We start from the raw sequence: 22880 nt of genomic DNA, 5'->3' as shown, positions 1-22880 counted from the left end.
AAGTGTCAATCGAACGAGAGCAATCCGTTTTTCTGGCAAGAGAAGCTGAAAATGTGGGGGGGGGGGCTTCGTATTACGCAGCTGAACAACACAAAAGCGACGCATCATGATCCGTCTCTCTGCGAGAAGTAAAAGTCGAGAGTGATATCATGCGTATGCACCATATAGCATCTACTTTAAACAAGGTGTGTGAAACGAACGTTGCACTCCCCAAAAGCTATCCCTCTCGGCGTCCGCCATTGAACGCGGGCTCAGCTCGGGGTCGGTCGGCGGCGGCGGCAGCGGCGGAGGCGTGACGGGCCAGGTGAGATAGGCCACGCCCCGTCACCTGTAGCGCCGCTCGTCGCCAGCAGTTGGCGGCAACTTATATTAGCGCTCAAATCACATGTTCAAGTGCTGAAGAGTTCAATATCTATACTATTTAATCTCTCATAACCATGATTGTCTTCAAAGCAGACAACCGGCGGTATGTTTCGCCGACTCGAAAATATCTTACCGCCATCGGCTAAAAGAAGCTCCAGAGTGGCCTCCGTCGCTCCCGATGCTGAGGGGAGGAACGGAGGAAGGGAGAGAGGGGGAGGGGGCAGCGGGGACGGTGCCGCCGGCTCGGCCCTCCCAGCCGGCACGGACAGTCGGCCGGCTGCATCTGTGGCTCCCGTTCTCCAGAGTGGTGGTCGGCGCCGACCCAGCTCCACTCTCCGAGGACCTTTCCAGGTACTGTCCCGACTCCCGGAGAGGACACGATCGCAGCCCGTCCCTACACGCGTCTGCACCGACCCAGCAGGGTCGCCCCAGACGCGTCGCGCTGCAAGTGTGAGGCCCAGCAAGTGTTCGCACACGGGCACAGTTGTGTGGGGCAGGGCGTGCGACGTGTCATCTCACACATGGCCGCCGGGGCTGCTGGACACAGCCGGTGAGCCGGCAGCTGTGAACGCCAGCGGGCCCGGTACTGGGCCGTACTGCACGGTACTGGGTACCGCAGCCAGCCCAGCTGTGTTCAGACAGCTCACCAGGCGATGAGCTGTCTGTGGTATTCAGGTGGTGGTGATACCTACCCTTCATCTTCACACGGACGTGCGCTGCGACAGACCACTTGCAGTGCGACGCTGGGAACAGACATACGCAATTTAAAATCGAAAAATATTTCGTGTCTGCCGTGTGGATATAAAGTACATTTGATAAAATGATAACTAACTAGAAGCTCATGTAGCTAGAACAATGATATTGCATGTCCCAGCTTCAACTGAAACATATTGCTCATCTTAGTTTTTTTTTTGCATTTTTCTTGAAGATTCAAGCAAGCCTTCGACTTCGAACCGATAATCCTTGTTTCTCGTTGTAAATGTTGTTTGCGCCGGAATGAGTAAAAAAGTCCTCATTGGCCGTTTTCACGACGGAATAGCAGGCATCTATTTAATCCCCATTTGATCCTTTGGTTCCTCAGGAATTTTAGTAGTTCTTTTTAGTAGGTTCCCCAGCTTTCGAATGAATGGTGCGTTAGTTTGCTATTTTTCTATTAAATATCACATCGATTTACTTTATCTAAGGATTTATCACTAATATCAACATAAAGCGTAAGCACAATTATAAAATTATGAAATTACTAAATACTAGTACAATAGTTAAAAAAAGATACTGAGTTGCCAGGCTACAAAGAATATATTCATTTATGGCGCACGACAGACATTTAGAAAGCAGCACCCTGTTTTATTGCACGCTGCTAGCCGCTTCCATTGGGTTTTGCAGGCCGACGTCATTGGTCGTTACACGTATGATGTCACGCGACTTGTGGCCTGTCACGGCTCTTTAATGATCTCCACTAAATGAATGCAACAATGGCCTTTTAAGTTGATCTCTGTGGCCATCTGTCTATGGAGCGACCAATATGAAAGTTGGGTGAATTTACCGGGGTTACATGACTATGAGCAAGCAAATGTGTATCAGGAATGGATTTAGGTGGAGAATTGCGCTGGACCATGAGTGCTCGAACGCTCCCAATTCCACGCCGGTTTGGCTTTGGAGCCGAGACAGACGATGCGGGTCAAGGTCACCGCTGGGGTAACGGTGGATTGGCTGCGCCCGAGCACCCGTAACGCGGCACAATTCTCCATCTATGGATTTTCCTATTCGCTCAGCATTGTGATAGGCGTTCGTAATAGCATTTACTCTGCTCATGTACCTACCTATCCCCAGTTATTTAAAATAAGTTTTTGTGGGGGAATATCACGACTTTAGGTACTCGGTGGCCCTATTCACGACTTTCAAAGAATGCTCCGATAACTAAACACCGCACAGACCTACTGCATTAGTGAATCTGACAGAAGGTCTGTGGAATTACATCCCCCCTCACCACACCCCTAAAAACTCATCCAGTGTCCAAAACCACTTTTATCGACTCGCCAAAAAAAAAAAAAAAACACACACACACACACACACATACACACACAAAGCATGGGGCATGTCAGCTCTCAGTTCATTTATCATTGTCTTTACCATGGTTCAATTGCATTGCGCGATTTAAAGCACGTGAGTGCCTATATAGTATATATGTGGAAAATAATATCTCATGGGTGTAGGAGCGCCAAAAATATTGGTGAAGGATGCCACCTGAACCTTATGAAAAGGGACAGGACCGTGCCAACCAACACGCACAGTGCAAGCGGGGGGGGGGGGGGGAATTTCGCCAACCCCTTGTTTTTCGCAGATATCTTACGCCCTTATCATCCCATTAACGTCAAATTTTCAATGCCTGCCTAAAACTGAATTGTGCATCTTGCCATGACAGCAAGATGTAAATCAGGACCTCGGCTAAGGAATTTTGACTACTGGGGCAAATGGTCAAAGTGTGTTAACCCGCGCCGTGCTGGGAGGGGGGGGGGGAGGTTTTTGAACACCCCCCCTGCGGTTTTTCGCGGATATCTGACAAACGGCGGCACCATATCATCTATCAATTTTATGCATTTTGTGAGAATTTCAGACCAGGGTCCTTCAAGGTCAGGTCACCAGGTCGCTACAAGTGACCTCACCTCATAAACACATCATAAAATGTTTCAATGTATGCCATAGCTACACCAAGTGACGGATCGCTTTGAAGCTTTCAGCAATTGATAAGTGCAACAGTATGTACAAAATTCGGAATTTTCATATCGGTGACCTTAGGTCGGGTCAATTTTGCGACCTCTCTAGGTATTATAAGTCAATTGGAGAAAATTCAAAACCGTCTTTTTCGGACGAAAGTCATTTTAAACACTCTCAAACACTAAATTACAAGTAACTTTGACACACTGAACATGAAAACGGCACCCGTGACCCCTGTTTATGCCCCTAAGGTCATCTCAGGTCACGAATGGTATCTAACAGTTTTTTGCGACTAACTTTTGAAAGAGGCATGCTAGAGCGATGAAAACGCCTTATATATGTTCAGCTCGACGATACAGATCCACTAATATGCAATATGACAATGTCCGGTCAGGTCATGACCTTGACCTGAGGTCAAATTTTCAAGTTGACCTTTCAAGGTCAAGTTATAGTTCATTCGATGCGTCTTGACGAGAGGAACTCGATGCCGGTAAAAGTAAGCTCGTACAAGGCTTGAGTCAAAAGTTATTGCAGAAAAACTGTTTCCGAAAAAATCGGCTATTTTTGCACTTTTTGCCCCCTGCAGGCAAAACCGTTGACGTTAGGTCAAATCTGAGAGAATTACTCAGAAAGGGCGTTAATAGGGCTATCGAATGTGCTTTTCCGTGGCGCTGTAGCTCTATTGGTTCCCGAGCTATGCGTTGGCTTCTTGGAAATTGTCGACATTCGACCTGGAAATCGGCGAAATTTTGCCTTCAATGACCTCTGGTGACCTGACCTTTGACCTGACCAGAAAAGTGACCGAAGTGGTTTCGTCATTATTTTTGGCGCTCTTTCGAACGCCGCCTTCTGCGTATCGCTACGTGGCCCAGGAGCCGAGTTAGAAGGGGGGGTGTTCAAACACCCCCCCCCGCAGGGCGTGGAAATCCAGGACCCCCAGCCGGGCGCGGGTTAAAAAACAGACATTTGATCAACCGTCGAATCCGTAGTTCTAAGCATAGGTAGGTGAAGACCCTCCCTTGCATTGTCTAAGATTGGTGAAGGATCCTTCACCAATCTGAAACTTTGGTGAAAGGTATCCTTCACCAAAGAGATACGTTGCTACACCTATGTAATATCTACAGCAAAACATCCAAAATTACAAAGGCTACAATGCTTAAAAAGTAGGTTCGTCAAGGAAGCCCATTTTTACTTGCGTTGTGTTCCCAACCATGCGATTCTAACGCGGGCTATTCGCAACGTCTGTTAAGGCACGTTAACAACTGACAAGCCGCCACCGCTGCCACTTATTCATAGATGGTTGATATCGCAGCTTGGGCGTCAGCAGCGCGGCCCACAACGCGTCGGCGCCAGCGCACGCAGCTGTTGGCACTCGGCAGCCGGTGTTGCGACTTAACGGCCGGCCGGCCCCATGAAGGAGAAGCTCTTGGTGAAGCTTTGTGATCGCCTCATAGCCGCCTTGGAAGTCATCTTTCTTGGCAGATCCATCCGTTCAGATGGTACGGTGCAGTCTGGATAAAGGACGAAGTCCAACGCCGCTAACCCCGCGACCGCCACCCCACAACGTGGCCGCAGACCGAACGGGCGTGAGGGCCGTAAGGGCCACCCCGCCATCCGGTAGGTGGCTGAGCAGCCGGGCGCAGCGGCGCCTGGGCGACGGCCGCGCTGAGATGAAGTCCCAAACCGCCATGTCGCCATCACCGCCATCACCATTGCTGCAGCTGTTCCCAACCGCCTCAATCGCCGCCGTTTTGCCAGCAGTCGCGCCGCGGAATGGCAGAAGCTCCAGAGTAGCCTCCAGCGCCCCTCTCCGCACGTGTGCAGGTGCACTGCGGCCGCCGGGTCCGACGTCCAGGCAGAACATGATATTTCCATGCTGCTCCGACGGTGGGCTGGTCTTGTTTGGGCGTTCCTCAACTGTGACGTCGGTCACGCCTGCCCCGGCCAGGGCGCAGAGGCCGACGTGTCACCATCCGGTTGCAGTCCTCACTCCTCAGTCGGGTCGCAACGTGTACCTCTTCCGCAGCGTGGAGCGCGCTCCCGCTGGGCAGCGATACAGCCAAAAGTAGCATAGCATGCGGGCGGCCAGCGCTGCGCCGGACAGCGGACCCATGCCGGGGGTATGCCGGTCTCGGCCATTAGCGGGGTCGTCGGGGCCGAGGCTGTACATACAGCTGGTGACCGCGTGAGCCGCCAATCGAAGCTCACGGCTTATAAGCTCGACGCGGGCATCACACGCCGTCCCGATGGGAGCTCCACGACGCCGCCGCGAACTCCAGCGCGGCTCGCAGCGCGAAGACCAGTACGGACGGCCGGGGCAAACGGCGTGCGGGAGTCGCAGGCGACGTTCTGCGGACAGAAAGGGTTGGGCATAAGCTGGTCGGCAGGACACTCTTGAGCCGAGCCTTTGATGTAATTACAGATGATCCAGAAGCATGCACAAAAATTCATGACACACTATTCTCATTTATGTATTTGCTACATATGATATGATATACCAGCTCATGATCAGTGACGCATTCTGGGCAATATGTTCTAAAGTGAAGTAACTGAAGTTACAGCTTAAAAGCTTAAAAAAACAGCTTAAAAAAACACACACACACATTCTTATGTGTGTGTGTGTGAATTTAGCTTATGAGAATAACATGCCTTGTGTGCTTAATGCAGGAAAATATTTTTTCACTTTTTTAGAAACAGCAAAAGAGTTGTCAACAAGCCATGTCAACTATCTAAACAATTTTTATGGAAACTGCTCTAGCTAGCTTAAAGTTCCACAACGTTTCCGGAGCACCGTACCCAAACTCAGTTCATGTTACAAGAAAAAACAGTACCTAATAATGCCTCCTAATTTTGAATGAAATATAGGTATGAGTAATTTGATTTGGAAAGCAACAAATTTCCGCACATCATTTTAGCAAAATTACTATTTTCTTCAGCCATCAGGTTACACAAAACTATAGTAAACTTTATGATCTAGTTTACACAAAACCAAAGCCCCGATTTTAACAAATGTAGATAAAATTTAAACAATTTTGAAAAATGTATCGTGGAGAAAATGAAAAGTGCAGATTTGTAAAGCCGGGATATTTCAATTTCACGGATTAGGCACTTAAAGAAATATCTTCACCTTTCTTTGAGCCACCAGCCTTCACCCAAGTTCTACACGAATGTAGTGAAGCAGACAATGTGGCAACTCAAAATTGTGATGGTTTGAGATAATTATGACGGTAAAAGAAAAAGCAGCACAAGGTTCCTTACCCTCGTTTTTTTTCACATGGGTTCAGATGAGGCTTCGACTGTTGCCGACCTGAGGAGCTATAGGGACTTGAGCTTTCCAAAACTCAATTTCTAAAGGCACTGAGCAGTGTTTGGCTTTCACACGAATGCGATAGTAAGTTATATGAAGTTGACAAAGCAAGCAAAGCAAAGCATGATGCCCCGCGCGTCCGCCCGCGACCACGCCCCGCGTCCGACTCCCGACCGCCGCGTGACCCGAGGCGCCCGGCGGTCACGTGACCTACCGGCCGGGACTGCAAACGGCCTTCACCACCATTCTTGTATGACGTCATATCTTACTGAGGTTCTGATTGGTCGGAATTAGATACCTGAAGGTAATTATCTGCCGTAGTTATTTTTGTTTCATTGTTTTGCGTGTTTTCTTATATGAAATGTAATTAAAAAAATTGTCATATTTTAATCACCATTAAAACATAACTGAATAGGTATAAAAGAGAACTCGATATATACTTTCCTTGTTTTTAAGAATTCCGGAATTAGATACCCGAGGGAGCAAAGAGGGAGCAAGTTGCCACGCTGATTTAATACCTCATAGTCGAAAGGTGGGCTACTAGAACCAAAAATTGCTGTGTTTGTAAATAAATAAGTGATTTGAGGGCAAAAAATGCCCGGATTTAAACTTCTAAAATTATTTTGAACATAAAATATTTCAGTTTGAGGGATGTTAAGGCCTCTAAGGGTAGGTACTTTTTAGGTATCAAATAAGTTCCTCTGCGAAAGTTCCGTCGTGAAAACGGCCATTAGGTAGCATGCAGATAAGTCGTGTTTATGAAATTTTATAGGATAGCTCTTACCGCTTACGCTCTCGTGCGTATTGCGCTCATACGCTGAAAGTCTAGTGCTTACCAAACCTTTCATCCCTTCCCTTCCTTACGCTATCTATGTGGCGGGCTTTTTGGGAGCCCAGTCCTTTTCCAAACAGCGTGGGTGGTCAGGCCGTTTGCAAACGGCCTCAGCTATTCGTTCATTTGCAATGGGTCTAAGATTGCAAATGATGCTCCACATCTACATGCAGTTACACGTTTCGTAGCAGCAAGTGATGCATTTATCAGTGGCGGATCCAGGATTTTCACTGGGGAGGGGCTGCAGGTCATTATTGGGCGCCACGCCCCGGATGGGCGCCATAGTCGCATCGTATTGGCGCTGAAATATTGGCGCCCAGTGGCCCTGACAAGAGGCGCCCAGGATCAGTATGTACAGTGACACCACACGATTGGAAATATCGGTGCGGAGCGTACTGAAACGACGTTATTCGACTGATTTTTGCACCCTAGTCCTAGTATGCGGCACTCCGATGAGTTGCGAATTGAAAATTGGCGCCACTGCGCCTTCGGCGCAGTGGCGCCAGTTTTCCTTGGGTGGGGGCTGCCAGCCCCCGCAGCCCCCCCCTGGATCCGCCACTGGCATTTATGAGCTTATCACAAACAATGAACGTGAAAGTTATCCTAAAAAAATAGTAGTCGACATTTAGTCGACACTTTTCACCAGATTCCATTCATTTTGATGCACCGTCCGTGGCAGAAAACATTGATGCCCATTGTAAGAACATTGATGTCCGTTATATGGCCTCCTAAATCTGACCTATCGTTACACTGTGCCCCTCGGCATTCGCTCCGTTACAGCGCGTTAGCTGGCATGTTCGCTTTGTCGTTACACTACGCCACTTGATGTCAGTGGCGGATCAGGGGGGGGGGGCATGGGGCCATGTCCCCCCCCTTGAGCCTCACGGGGGGCACCATTACGGAAGTTTTAATTTTTAATTCATCACGGAGGTCACCGACGCGATCTTCAACCCAGAGGTCTCCTAAGGGGGCACCATCCAGAAGGTCTATCGGAATAGTGTACCGTTTTCGGGGTCTCCCGGAGGCCCATTTGTGTCCCTCGCCTCGGGTGGGGCTATTTCCATCCCAAGTTCCGCGGGGCACCATCTCGAGTTCTCCGGGGGCACTATCCCGAGTTCTCCGTGGGCACCATCCCAAGGTCGGAGGGGGCACCATCTCGGGGGTCCGGGGCACCATCCCGAGGTCTGAGGGCAGAGGGGGCACCATCCCGAAGTCTCCGGAGGCACCATCCCGAAGTCTGTCTCCGAGGGCACCATTCCGAGGTCTCCGGGGGCACCATTCCAAGTTTCCAGGGGCACCATTCCGAAATCCGATGTCTGAAGGAACACTCTCCCCGGGTCTGAGGGGGCACCATCCCGAAAAGTAAGTGGCCGAAATCCGTGGATTTTTTTAGGGGGCGCCAAATGCCAGGGGGCACCACAATTCCGTATGCACCCCTCGACGAAATCCTGGATCCGCCACTGCTTGATGTTGATGTTCGACCTGACGCTACATCACGCGCCTGATGTCCGCTCTGACGCTGCCCCTGACGCTGCCCCAGATGACGTCGTCGGAGTCGCCCGCGGCCACCGTGCCGTCGGCGCCGACACCACCGGCAGCCTGCCAGCCGGGGGGCGAGTCGGTGTGGCCGACTGGCCTGGACCCCACCCCTGGCCACCGCAGCTCGCCACACCTGGACGACGCAGAGCCGGCCGCCGAGCCAGACAGCGGAGAGTTGACTTCCTCGCCTACCTCCCCCGGCCCGTCACCTGACCCGACCGAGCCCTCCAGCCACTGTCCGGTCAAAGAGGAGACGGCCGAGATCTGCGCCCCGACTCCGGCGCCCAGCACCGCTCCGGAGTCCGGAGGTCCTCTGGGTGTGCAGCCCGAGTTTCCGCCGGAGGAGCAGATGCTGCGGGAGCACAATATGCCGGCCTACTACCCCGCAGTTTACGACGAGCCTAGTTACACGGATCTGGACTCGACGCGGGCCTACGAGCACCCGGCCGACGCGGCGGCCTTCTACGGCCCGCTGGGGTCCGGCTACCCGGCGCAGTACGGCCCGTGTGCAGAGCAGTACGGCGGCTACCCTCCCCCCGGCCCGCTGGGCTACATGGAGACGCCGCCCGGCCTGGCCGGCTACCCGGTGGCCGGCGGCGCGCAGAGTTTGGCGGTGACGCCGGGCGGCGCGGCCCAGCCGCCGGCGCCCCGCACCCGGCGCTCCACGCCCCACACCGAGCCGCCGCCCGGCGCCGGCGCCAAGCCCTCCAAGAACAGAGGCTGGCGGGGCAGCTCGATGAGTGAGTCAGGTGGGACCATGACGCCGGCAGCGCCGCTGCCACCGCCGCGCCGCGCACCGCGCCGGCCCGCGTGTTCACTAACAGCTATCACTTCTTGCACGATAGCCTTCACAGTTTACGTCAGAAGCATGCCATTTCTGTGTCGCGTTGTACGTCATCAGCTGTACTAGTTGTGACACACCATACCAGCTGTCACCACCCACCCCCTGCAGCTGTGCATGACTCGTGAGCTTCCTACTTAAAGACGTCCATTGGTTTGCAATTTTGCATTACGTTCACTGTATGCTTGTAATTGAAAGAATGCATATTCAATAATCAACTCTTCACTGCCGATGTGCTTTTCATTCTGTCCTTCAGTAGCATAGTCCTACAAAGTGTTATCCCGAGTGTTTTCGTAGTCAGCCCAGTATCACGTATCGCGGTGGAGCAGCGCACCTCATTCACCGCCTGCCGTCGTGTGGTGTCAGGAGCGGTCCCCTGGGTCAGGTCACGGACCACACCTTGTCGGCCGAGTGTCCCCTACCGGCCGGCCCACAGCCGCCAGCCGCCACCGACAGCTCGTTCCACCATCTGTGACAGAAACATGTGTTTCACATGCGGCTGTGCGCCGGCCGGCCGGGCCCTCTCGCCATCAGTTCCCGCGCGGGGCCGCAATCGGTCGCGATCGCGATCGACCGTCTCATGAGGTGATAGCGTTTCGCCCCGCCACGACCCGGCGCGACCCATCCCAGCGTGACCTACCCCGGCACGAGCCAGCCCAGCGCTCCCTGATGACGATCGGTGACGTTTCAGACTACAAAAAGACCGCCTGTGACCGCGAGCGGACACGTATGCGGGATATGAACAAGGCGTTCGAGGCGCTGCGCGAGAGAATACCCTACTGTAAACCACCCGGCAAGAAGCTCTCCAAAATCGAGTGTCTGCGGTAAGTCAGCATTGTGGTGGGATGTGTATTTTGTGCTACCGGTGGGAGCCTCATCCTACTGTAGGCACATATCGATTTTTGTCTGTGAGGAACACTTGTGGCACCGAGCCGCGTCGCGTCGTTTGGTGAGATATCGATTTTTGTAAGGCTCACGGTGCATGTGAGACGCAGCAGTGCCGCGCTATAGGTGACTTCACTGACGTCAGTTTACATAGGTACTGACCAGTGGCGCAGCCAGAACTCTGGCGACGGGGGTGAGAGACGTTCGCGATGGGCCCCCCAGCAAAGTGGGCCCCCTCAACCAAATGGGGCCCCTTACCAACAACGAAAGGTCAGATCATTGTCATCATTACCAGCCAAATCGGGGAAAAGGACAAATATCTCTTGATCTCAAGAGGTACATAAAAAACAACAGCATATTTACAGAAACACGACCATTCTGCCCATATCTGATGGGCAGCGTGCAATTGATGGCCAGCGGCCACTCAAAGGGTCGGGCTAGGTCAAAAGGCTTTTAAAAAAGCTCAACATCAGTTATGACAGGTAGAGTTATGACATTGTCTTGAAGGTGTTAATCATCCATACGGATCGGTCGATGACCATCATGAACTTCTCAAGTAAGGGCATGAGCCGCATGACCTTGATCTGCGGTCACATTTTGAAGTTGAACTTTTTATGTGAAATTATAGGTAGCTCATTCGATGCATATTAACCCGCGCCCTGCTGGGGGTCCTGGATTTCCACGCCCTGCTGGGGGTGGGGGTGTTTGAACACCCCCCCTTGTAACTCGGCTCCTGGGCCACGTAGCGATACGCGGAAGGCGGCGTTCGAAAGAGCGTCAAAAATAATGACGAAATCACTTCGGTCAATTTTTTGGTCAGGTCAAAGGTCAGGTCACCAGAGGTCATTGAAGGCAAAATTTCGCCGATTTCCATGTCGAATGTCGAAAATTTCCAAGAAGCCAACGCATAACTCGGGAACCAATAGAGCTACAGCGCCGCGGAAAAGCGCATTCGATAGCCCTATTAACGCCCTTTCTGAGTAATTCTCTCAGATTTGACCTAACGTCAACGGTTTTGCCTGCAGGGGGCAAAAACTGCAAAAATAGCCGATTTTTCGAAAACAGTTTTTCTGCAATAACTTTTGACCCAAGCCTTGTACGAGCTTACTTTTACCGGCATCGTTTTCCTCTCGTCAAGACGCATCGAATGAACTATAACTTGACCTTGAAAGGTCAAGTTGAAAATTTGACCTCAGGTCAAGGTCATGACCTGACCGGAAAGGGTCATGTTGCATATCAGTCGATCCGTATCGTCGAGCTGAACACATCTAAGGCGTTTTCATCGCTCTAGCATGCCTCTATCAAAAGTTATTTGCGAAAAACTGTTAGATACCATTCGTGACCTAAGATGACCTCAGGGCATAAACAAGGGTCACGGACACCATTTTCAAGTTCAGTGTGTCTAAACCACTTGTAATTCGGTGTTTGGGAGTGTTTATAATGTCTTTCATCCAAAAGAGGCGCATTTCAATTTTCTCCCATTGACTTATAATGGGGAGGTCGCAAAATTGACCTGACCTTAGGTCATCGATATCAAAATTCTGAGATATACATTTCGTACATGCTATTGCTCTTAGCAATCGCTGAAAATTTCAAAGCGATCGGTCACTCGGTGTAGCTATGATAGACATTGAAAGTTTTTATGAGGTGAGGTCACTTTAAGTGACCTTGTGACCTGACCTTGAATGACCTTGGTCTGAAATTTTCATAACATGTGTAGAATTGATGTATGATAAGGTGTACCAAAAACGGCGGCGCTCCGCGCCGCCGTTTTTGAGATATTCGCGAAAAACCACAAGGGGGGGTGTTCAAACACACCCCCCCCCAGCAGGGCGCGGGTTAACAAGAGAATGATGACAAAGTAAATGTCTCATAGTTTTTGCTCACCAAAGTCCTTGCAAAAATTCTTAGCAAAAGTGTTTTGGTAAAATGCGACTATTTAGATGGTTTTGCCGGTTTTACCCTCTGCTCTGTTGCCAAACCATTGACATGAGGCATTGAGGTCAAATCTTAAAAGCGAAAGCGTTTTGAAAGGCCTATCGAATGAGTTGTTCCGCAAAGCTCTAGCTCTTTGGTTCACGAGTTATACGGTTATTTGTGAAAAATATAAAAACAAGATTTTTTCGTGGTAATATTGTCTTTGTGTTTATCATAATTTTATCATAATTTCATCTTCAATTACCTCAGCGATGACCTAATCGAAAAATGACCTCTACGATTCTGAAGCATCTTATAGCTATCCGTTGCTTTTCTCGTCTTTCTAGCCGTCTTAAATTATGATCGGGTTTGGCCGATACGCCCCCCCCCCCCATGGCTGATTGCACGAGTTAGAGAGCTATCGAACCCACTTTCAGCGCGCTATAGCTTTTATGTCCTCGAGTGTCGAAATAGGCGAAACTTTTCCTTCGATGAACATGATGACGTGTGCTTTGGTCTGAACTGCAATATGACTGAAGTAATTTCTCCATTATTTTCCACACTCTTTACAAAGCCGCCTATCGCCGCACTTGTCGCTACGTGACCCTGGAGTCAGGTTAGAAGGGAATATTCAAACACCCCTCAGGGGCGTAAAAGTCGAAAGCCTGGGGCCCTGCTCTGCGGGGCGCGGTCGAGCTAGGCTAGAGCCAGTTTGGGATATTTACAAGCCAACGTAAAGCCCTCAAGAATCTGCATAGACCACAGGCCTCCCAAGCCTTCGGGGTTTAGATATCGACAATCGACATGGTCTTTTGAGGCCTGCGTGGTGGCTATCAGATGTCGGTGGGCTCCTCAAAAGCCGGTGCAGGAGCCTCAGGTGTCAGTTTGGAGCCATCATGGACCTGTGTGGGGTCCCGATAAATACCTAGGCGTCAAACCCCTAGACGTCGGGATGGGGCCGGGCGGTTAGGCAGGCACAGGCCTGAGAAGATTTTCAGATGTCGGCTTGGCAGGGCCCTGCATGGCTTTCTCAGAGGCTGACATATCGTACTGCGGGACCTCCATCATAGGCGGCGGAACGGGGAGGGCACCGGGGCACCGTGCCCCCCTTTGATTTTGACATTTTAACATTAGCCCTATGGGCGTTGTTTGGAAAGAATGGGACCAAAAAACGGCAGTGCCCCCCCCCCCTAATTGAAGGTGTTCCGCCGCTTCTGACCTCCATGAGCCTCAAAAACCTCTATGGGCCCCCTCACGCTTGGAGTAGGCTTCCTGAAGCATAAAATCTCTGAGTCTTGAGATGAGCCCATTAGACATGAACTGGGCCATCAATATACATGTGGTGAGTTGACCTATATCAAACATGATATCGGCTCAATCAGGATTGGGGTAGGCCCTCTCAGATCCAGGCCAGGCACGGAGTACGGACCCTCCCACACATAGGATGATCCTTTCACTCCTGGGATGTCTTCTCAGGCCTGAACTGGGCCCTCTCAGACCTGAAATGGGCCCTTCTCAGGCCTGAAGTAGACCCTCTCAGGCCTCAAATAGGTCTCTAGGGCCTGAAATGGGCCCTCTCAGGCCTGACATTAGCCCTCTCAGACCTGAAATGGGCCCTCTCAGGCCTCAACTAGGTCCTCTAGGGCCTGAAATGGCCCTCTCAGGCCTGACATTAGCCCTCTCAGACCTGAAATTGGCCCTCTCAGACCTGAACTGGGCCCCCTCAGCCCGGAAATGGTCCCTATCATGTCGAAAAAGGGCCCCCTCATACCGTACCTGGGCCCTCTCAGGTCTGAAATGGTGCCTCTTATGCCTTAAATGGGCCCTTCTCAGCCCTCAAACGGGCCCTCTCTGGCCTCAAACGGGCCCTCTCTAGCCTCAAACAGGCCCTCTATGGCATGAAATGAGCCCTCTCAAGCTTGAAATGGGTCCCCTCAGGCCTGAAATGGGCCCCTCTCAGGCCTGAAATGGGCCCTATCAGGCCTCAAACATGCCCTCTAGGGCCTGAAATGGACCCCTTCAGGCCTAAAATGGGCCCTCACAGCATCAAATGGGCCCTCTCGGGCCTGAAATGGGCCTCTCTCAGGCCTCAAATAGGTCCTCTATGACCTGAAATGGGCCCTCTAGGGCCTGAAATGGGCCCTCTCAGGCCTGACATTAGCCCTCTCAGACCTGAAATGGGCCCCTCTCAGGCCTCGAATAGGTCCTCTAGGGCCTGAAATGAGCCCTCTCAGGCCTGACATTAGCCCTCTCAGACCTGAAAAATGGACCCTCTCAGAACTGAAATGGGCCCCCTCAGCCCGGAAATGTCGAAAAGGGCCCCCTCTTACCGTAACTGGGCCCTCTCAGGTCTGAAATGGTGCCTGAAATGGGCCCCTCTCAGCCCTCAAACGGGCCCTCTCTGGCCTCGAATGGGCCCTCTCTAGCCCCAAACAGGCCCTCTAGGGCATGAAATGGGCCCTCTCAAGCTTGAAATGGCCCACTCAGGCCTGAAATGGGCCCCTCTCAGGCCTGAAATGGGCCCCTCTCAGGCCTGAAATGGGCCCTATCAGGCCTCAAACATGCCCTCTAGGGCCCGAAATGAACCCCTTCAGGCCTGAAATGGGCCCTCACAGGCATCAAATGGGCCCTCTCAGGCCTGCAATGGGCCCATCTCAGACCTCAAACAGGTTCTCTAGGGCCTGAAATGGGCCCTCTCAAGCTTCAACTGGGCCCCTTCAGGCCTGAAATGGGCCCTCACAGACCTGAAATGGGCCCTCTCAGGCCTGAAATGACCCTCTCATGCCATGGAACGGGGCCCTCCTAGGCCTTAGATTAGTTCAATCGGGTCTTGGATGTACCCTCTTTAATCATAAAATGGGACTATAAATCCTAAAGGGGGGGGGGGCTATCAGGCCTGAAAACTGTTTTTCAGTCCTATGACGGACCTTGACATTATGATAAAAAATTGTCAGGCTGCATAACGTTACAACTTTCGAATCGACGGTGGGCCCCTAGGATTAGAGACGGGGGTGAGATCTCACCCCTTTCACCCCCCTGGCTGCGCCACTGGTACTGACTCAAGACTTTAACCCTCGCCGGACCTATTGGTTTTCTACATACGCGCCGGCCGAGGGGGGGGGGGCGGGTACGACCCCCCCCCTCGCCGTTTCGCCCCTGGTGGAGCTAGCGCGTCGCGGAAAAACGAGCGTGTGCGCCGTTACGAGACGCAGAGATTGGTACCCGATTTTAAGGTCCTAGGTCAACCGGTGACCTCTGAGGTCAGGTCAAGTGCCCCAAGGTACGGTTCAGTTTTTGGTGAATAACTTCGCAAAAAACGGCCGCAGAGCGCCGATTTTGGCAGCATCGTGTTCGCCTCGCTCAGGCGCGTCGAATGATATACTTTGTGTCCGGGTCAGGTCAACTTGGGGTGTTGACCTCAGGTCAAGGTCAGGTCAGCACCCCCAGGTCACGAAGCTGGTCGAAAGAGGTCATGTCGCATATCATTCGATTCGGCAGGCCTTCCTGAGTCCATTGGTGCCTTCCCCGACTCGCTAGCTCAATTTGATCAAGAGTTATTGACGAAAAACTAATTTGACCTTGATGACGTCATAAATGACGTCACGCAAGGTCAACATTGCAAAAGTGACGCATCTAACCTTGCAAGGAGTGCATAAAATCACGATTCTGTGTGCTTGAGATAGTTGGAGATCGTTCCCGGCGCCAGAATAGCAGTTTGAATTTTTCCCCATTGACTTATAATGGTGAGGTCACGAAAATGACCTGACCTCATATGACCTTTAGGAAAAATCCGAGATATACAAGTTGTGGGACTCATAATGGATACTAGATCCTGCAAGTTTCATTTCCCTGTGACATCTCCTCTGGCAGTGAGGGCGTTGCGAAGTTGCGACATCTGAAGACCGTGCAGAGGTTCACTTATGACGTCATAGGTCAGTGACCTGACCTGACCCAAAAATGCGGTTGGTGTCAAAAGATGCGGCTTGGATCAAAGGTCAGGTATGCCAAGTTTCAGCTCTCTATCGCCAGCGTGTTCGGAGCTATCGCGAAAAAACCCTATGCCGCCCCCCCCTCGGCCGGCGAGGGTTAAGATGCAAGGCACATATTGGCACACGGTGCTTGAGCAGGTGGCCCGTCTCGTAGCTCAGTTGGTAGAGCGCCCAATTTCAGTCGCTCTGTTTGTCGACTTATAGGTAATTACGAGTGAGCGCAGAGTCGCTTCATTTTTCAATATGCCTAAGCCTAACGAAAACATATTTTAGTATGAGAGACCCGGCCCGGTCTGTAACGCTCTTAGCAACTGCTTGGCCGATCGAATTTCTGTCTGGGGTAATGCATTTTCATGTGTCACTACTACTGCACATGTGCTACTACTACTGCATACTACTGCACGTATACCGTTAACACGCGCAGTGGAAGGGTTGCGAGTACTACGCCCAGTGGAAGGAGGGGGGGGGGGCGGATGTCGCCCCCCCTAAGATCTCAGCTCCCACTGGAGCTAGAAAGACGAAATTTGGAGGGTAGGTGGGGGCCCAGGGGAACTCTGTTGTGTGTGAATTTCATGACCCTAGGTCAATATCTTCAAGGTCAAATGAGGTCAAAAGTGGTCAAATCTGCCATTTTAGCGACTTTTTTGCGTTTACACGCCGATAACTCAAAAAGTTACCGGCCGATTTTCTTTTTTCTTTCACTATACGAAAGAACATACATTTGTGAGTATGTATGATGAACTTCTTGTTAATCCAACAATAAATATGGCAGTTAGAAGCCTGCTAAGCGTAAGATGTCGCCGGCTGAAGCGGGATCGGCGGACGCGGGAAACGCGGCAATCACAATTTTGTGTTTACACACTCATAACTCAAGTTGTTACCGGCCGATTTTCAAAATTCTTTGACCATAAGATTGCCTGTACATTTCTTAGTCTTCTCACAAAATTTGACGAGAATCGAATATAATCAGCGGTAAGGAGCGCGATGTAAAGACGGAACCGTCCCGCCCCGGCACAGTCTACAATTCAGGCGGCGCGTAACGGCTAGCGCCGGCCGCCGCGCCGCCGCGCCGCCGCGGCGGCAGGATGTTTGACTTTACACCGCTATTACTAGAAAAGTTGTGACCCGATTTTTTTATTTCTTGCACGAGAAGATCGGCAGTTCAATTCTGGACAGGTAGCCAAAATTTCACATTAATATCATATTTGCGGCGCGAGTTATTAGCGAAAAACAGGAGGGGTGGGCGAAATCCGCCCCCCCCCCCTTCCACTGCGCGTGTTAAAGACCGGTTGGAAGTGTGCCCGAAACAAGTCAATTAGATGTTACTTTGCATGCCGGCACCAGTAAAATAGGTGCGCTGTTAGAAGCCGACTAGATGGAGGACCCACACACATTCGCTGGAAGTCTCGTTTTGCGTGTGCAGCACAGATGTCACTATTGCGTTTGCTCGTTCTTCGCCTATCGCTCTTTGGTATCTTTGTGGAACTGCCCTTGAATGAAGATCGTTGCGACTAGATAAACACTCGTTTCTTTTGATTTGCAGTCTCTTAGGTGGCCCGTTGACCTGATTGAGTTATTCGATCCCAAACACTTTTATTTAACATGACCTGTGACGTTATCGACTCATAAGTGACCTTCAGGTAATTGAAATAAGCTTTCCTCCACAAAAGTGCGTCGACTATCTATGTAAAGCCGTGAATTTGGTTAAAAAATGTCCCCGTTTCAAAGATCAGAGGGGGCTACAAATAAAAATTCAGCGCTATCAGATTATCCCCAGTAGGTAGTATGGGCTGATTATTGTTACTATAATTGATACATTATACTATATTATTGATACTTTATTGATACATTATACTATATATTGATACTATAATTGATATATTATACAATTATGATATATCATAATTGAAGATCAATGCCCATTGCACGATACAGACTATTTGTACGTAAACAGCGGTGTGCACTCAGCTCAAGCCAAGATAGTCCAGACGTCAGAAATAACTGTAATAACTGTACTGTACGATATGTCCGCCGACTAACTTGATCTGACGCTCCGCCGCTCTGTCCACAGGCTCACCATCCGCTACATCCGGCACCTGCAGAACGTGATGCGCATGGCGGACGGCCTGCCGGTCAGCCAGTACGACCCACCCCCGTACACCACGCCCACCCCGTGGATCTCCACTTACGCGAGCGGGCCGGCCGCCACCTCCACCGTGTATTCCGAGCCGGCACAGGGGTACACCGGAGGACCCCCGCCGCCGCCACCCATGACGCTAGTCGAGTCGGAGCACTACGAGCCGCCCCCTCACGCCGGTTATGGAGCAGAGTACTGGCCACCGCCCCACTTCCAGGCTGGCTTCTGATGGGGTGAGGGTGGTCAGGGGTTAGGGGATCGGGGTGGTGAATGTGCTGGTGTGAGCGCAGGGCCTGTGCAAATCTGATCAGTGATGTGGCGCAGGCGGATCCAAGCTGATTTGTGTCGCTCATGGCCATGTGATGCGGAACTTATGGCCAAAGACTTGTGGCGTTACATGATGCTTGCTTCAAAAGTGAAGCCGGTTAAACGGTCGTGAACAGCTTAAGTAAATATGGCCCCATTACCCGAATATCAGTGGTGCAAGAAGCATTCCATGAAGAGAAGAGGAAATCGTCGGTATTTTTTTTGCATTGCAGTCAATAATGTGTGCCACTGTGCTTCCATATTGTATTAAACATCTAGTCACCAGGCAGTTTACAGGCCTGACGGACCAACCAATGCTCAAACTGCATCTAGTCTACGCTGCAATGTAACTCGCATATTCCAGTTGAGTAAAGCCCTTCTTCCAAGCCTTGGTAACGGTAACTGCAGTATGCGTCAGTGTAAAATATTTTAGTTCATTGCTCGTTTAGGCGATATGTTTGTTTTATTTACATCAAAGTATGGTTAATGCATATGCAGGTGTATTCAACCGTATATCCTGGTAAAACTGTCTTTGAACAATCAAGTCAACCAACTAGTCAAATGTGCTATGCCTATGCGGCGTTTCGGATGCATGATTTGCCCATCTGATGCAAAAGTTGTTGTGAATTTTGTGTGTAAGGCCCCCCCGAAAATATTACCACTTAAGTTTGAGAATTACCCACTGTATATCGCATTGCTGACTGATTTCGATGTACGGCATTGCCTGAATCATAAGAGTGCTGCGTCCGAGTTCTGAATATGTGAGCGAGTGCCTTTGGAGTGCCTTGTGGTCAAGAAAGATCATCTTAAGAGTGTCTTCTGGTCATGCACGACCATCTTTAGAGTGCCTTCTGGTCATGCACGACCATTTTTTTGTAGTGTCTTGTGGTCAGGTAGAGCCATTTTTAGGCCCCGGGCCTGTCGCATATGGATCTGTCGATGATGATCTGAGAGAGTAACATGTGAATGATATGACCGGCAGGATGACGTCGTACTATCGTCGATTGTAAGTTGTAACCATAAGGTCTCTCGCAAGTGGTCTGTGTTGATCAATATCTTGTCAGCCAAGCGTCTAGTCAATGATGAGCGTGTGATGCGCTGACAACTGTGACAAACCATGCTATATGACGCACAAGCCTATAAATAAAGAACGGCTTAGGTGGATTTAGAATGACTGTTAGTCGCCAATCGATTTGCATGAACAGGGAGCAGCTAATCACGATAAGCATTACCGGGCACTGATTGAGTTTCGAGCAAGTTTCGAGTTCCTCTATGAATGGACATGGGGAGCATTCATTCTGGCCAGGGTTTACGAGTATAATAACCGTTTTCACGACGGCCATCTGGTACACATTGGTGCACATCTGGTGCAGATTAGGTGCAGATTTGGTCAAACTAGGTTCGGTGTATCTCTTAGTAGCGATCAGCCAGGGTTGCACTAATTGCGTATATGCCTGCTTTGTCATATTATCAGAGTAACGTAAACGGGGGTGACTTTGCCATGTTTTCAACTTTAGACTATTTTATTCTTTTAACTTGTTAACTTGTTGGGATGACTCTATGTTCAACACACGGATGAAGATTAGCTCTTTGGGTTTGCTATTATCGTATTTATATCTTGCCTTAAAATGTAAAATTTTAAAGAAAATGAGTTGTGGCAAAGTTAAACTGAAAAAGGGGTGACTTTGCCACTATGCCAAATAGTTAATGTCTTTTTAACGCTAGCAAATATTTTTCAATCACACTTGTTCCATTGATGGGGAAAGGCAACCACCCTTCATCGTCTAAAAGGAAAAATAAAGCAATTTGAGTTTTTTTTTGCTCTTAAATGATGCACAAAAAAGGAGAGATACATTTCCTTTTATAATACATTATATTTGTTGAAAATAATTGCCATTTGATAGTAAATAGAAACTGAAAAATGGTTAAGAATAGAAAAATAAGCAAAAATGTGATTGTATCGGTAGTCTACGACCTTACCGCCTTCTTCCAGCGGCAATGAGAGGAACAGAAAGAGGCCGTTCTTGCGGCAAATTACCGGCACCCTTATTATCAGCGTTTTGATCTATAAAATGATACAGGGTTCTTCAATGAACACCCCTGCTCGGCTCCTGTGCCACTTAACGGCACAGGAATAAGCGGCATGTAAGATGCGGTAACCGGCATTTGAAATAGTGTCAAAAATCATGACGAAAGTACTCTAGTCATTTTTTAGGTCTGGTCAAAGAATAGGGCACCAGAGGTTATCAAAAGTCAAATTTGCCCTTTTTTTTACAAATTCGCCCATAACTCAGCGTATTCGATGGCTCTTTTAGCGGTTTCTGGAATAAGCACTAAAAGTTGATCCAAGTTCAAAATTTGACCTGAGGTCAAGGTCATGACCTGACAAGAAAAGGTCATATTAGCCGTTTTCACGACGGGCTATCCGGCGACTGCACCTGATTTGAACAAATCTGCACCTAATCTCTTTTACAGCAAATATCTTTATTTTATGAATTTATTTCAGTGTTTTAACCCGTGAGTTGCTGGGGGGGGGGGGCGTTAAACGTCTTGGTTAAACGCCCCCACTTTTTTTCGCCGGGCCATAGGATAAAAACGGCGCGCCGCAGGCGCGCCAAATTTTGGGTACCTGTAGAGAATTGATTTGAAGTTGATTGTGACAAAGTTTCAAAAAAATCTGTCGGAAATTTTTTGAGATATCGAGGTTTTAGTGACGTTATGATTTCTGAGTTTTCGACCAAAAACGGCATATATTCAAAAAATCATATAAAATCACAAAATAGACATACAGACATGCGGTAAACGCCATTAGACTGCCAATACCATGAACAATCAGATGGCGATCTTCGATTATTGATTATCGTTCCGCATTTTCCAAGATCTTGAACTGAATCTTGGCAATTTCTCGGGACTACTTCACGACCATGATACATGAATTTCTTAAATTCAACTTTTTGAGCCAAACACGTACACATATGATAAAATGAATGTCACCATCGTGTTCTACGCCCCAAATTACCCACCCATAAAACATGTGTCACAGGCTGCGAATATCAGTTTTGATTTTCGGAGATATGTGCCTACCCGGTTGACCTGACCTTGACCCTGACCTATGCTTGAGTGACCCCTACATGGAGCTGACACTCTTGTAGGCCTTATATGATGGATTGTGCACCGTTTTGACAGAGTTTATGACGAGAGGCGCCCATTGCGAAGTCCTGAAGTCCATGCTACTGAAAGCCCGATTTCAGGTGTTTGACCTGACCTTGACCCGACCTGTGACCTCAAAATTCAACTTTAAAGTACTCATCTGAAGCGTCTCGTCGCGTTCTTTCGTTTGCCGCCTCGTTCGTTTCGCTGCGCCTATTGGTTCTCGAGTTATCGGCTGGGGGCGTTTAACGCCCCCCCCCCCCAGCAAACGGTGGGTGGCGAAATACCCCAGCAACTGCCGGGTTAGCCTTCGCCCCAGTGGGGGGGGGGCATATGTTACCATCCTGTCGCGTTTTTTTGCGTGTGAATAAAAAACCGCGGCGCGTAGCGCCGTGCCGCTTGGGGTAGCTTTTGGTACATCAATTTTGGACGATGTGTGAAATTGTTGACCCCAGGTCATGTCAGGTCAGGTCACCAGGTCAAGTTAACTGACCAAGCCTAAAAAAGTTTGCAATCATGTCCAGCCTGCAGTGTTTGTCAGAAAGGTTTAACTTGGTGGATTGCATGATGTTATGGGCGCCTACAATTTGTATATCTCGGATTTTTTTTTATATTCGTGACCTAAGGTCAGGTCAGTTGCGTGACCTTTCCATTACAAGTCAATGGAGAAAAATGAAAATGCCTCTAGATCCATGTGTACGCATAGGAACAGTCCAAATATTTCAGAATCACAATGATTTGGACCACCCGTGATGACCAAGGTGTCATTTTTGCTGATAGCCTCTAGAAAGGTCATCCGAGGTCATTAGAGGCTACAAACATATTTCATGCCAATAACTCGCGATTGGAAAGAGATAGGACGCTGAGGATGGTCTCATTGTGTTTGTCTTGTTGAGACG

The 22880-nt window shown here is 49.8% G+C and overlaps 1 protein-coding gene across 1 annotated transcript; it reads left to right on the top strand.

The window, feature by feature from the left end:
* Positions 1 to 642: 642 nt before the first annotated feature.
* Positions 643 to 19641, top strand: LOC122381271 (protein lyl-1-like). The gene is made up of 4 exons (XM_043365263.1): positions 643 to 714; positions 8758 to 9496; positions 10289 to 10421; positions 18460 to 19641. Exons 2-4 carry the CDS (start codon positions 8758 to 8760, stop codon positions 18752 to 18754), a joined length of 1167 nt encoding a protein of 388 aa, XP_043221198.1. The 5' UTR covers positions 643 to 714; the 3' UTR covers positions 18755 to 19641.
* Positions 19642 to 22880: the final 3239 nt, after the last annotated feature.

The sequence above is a fragment of the Amphibalanus amphitrite genome, unplaced genomic scaffold, assembly GCF_019059575.1.
Source record: "Amphibalanus amphitrite isolate SeventyFive unplaced genomic scaffold, NRLGWU_Aamphi_draft 000117F_arrow, whole genome shotgun sequence".
Taxonomy (NCBI): Eukaryota; Metazoa; Arthropoda; class Thecostraca; order Balanomorpha; family Balanidae; genus Amphibalanus; species Amphibalanus amphitrite.
Note: the sequence above shows the minus strand (reverse complement) of the source record. Positions and strands in the feature narration are given on the sequence as shown.

Excerpts from the sequence above, each read along its gene's own strand:
- LOC122381271 (XM_043365263.1), top strand. The coding sequence starts at position 8,758 with ATGACGTCGTCGGAGTCGCCCGCGGCCACCGTGCCGTCGGCGCCGACA. Across the intron at positions 9,497-10,288 it reads CTGGCGGGGCAGCTCGATGA|ACTACAAAAAGACCGCCTGT; the intron begins GTGAGTCAGGTG and ends GTGACGTTTCAG. Across the intron at positions 10,422-18,459 it reads TCCAAAATCGAGTGTCTGCG|GCTCACCATCCGCTACATCC; the intron begins GTAAGTCAGCAT and ends CTCTGTCCACAG.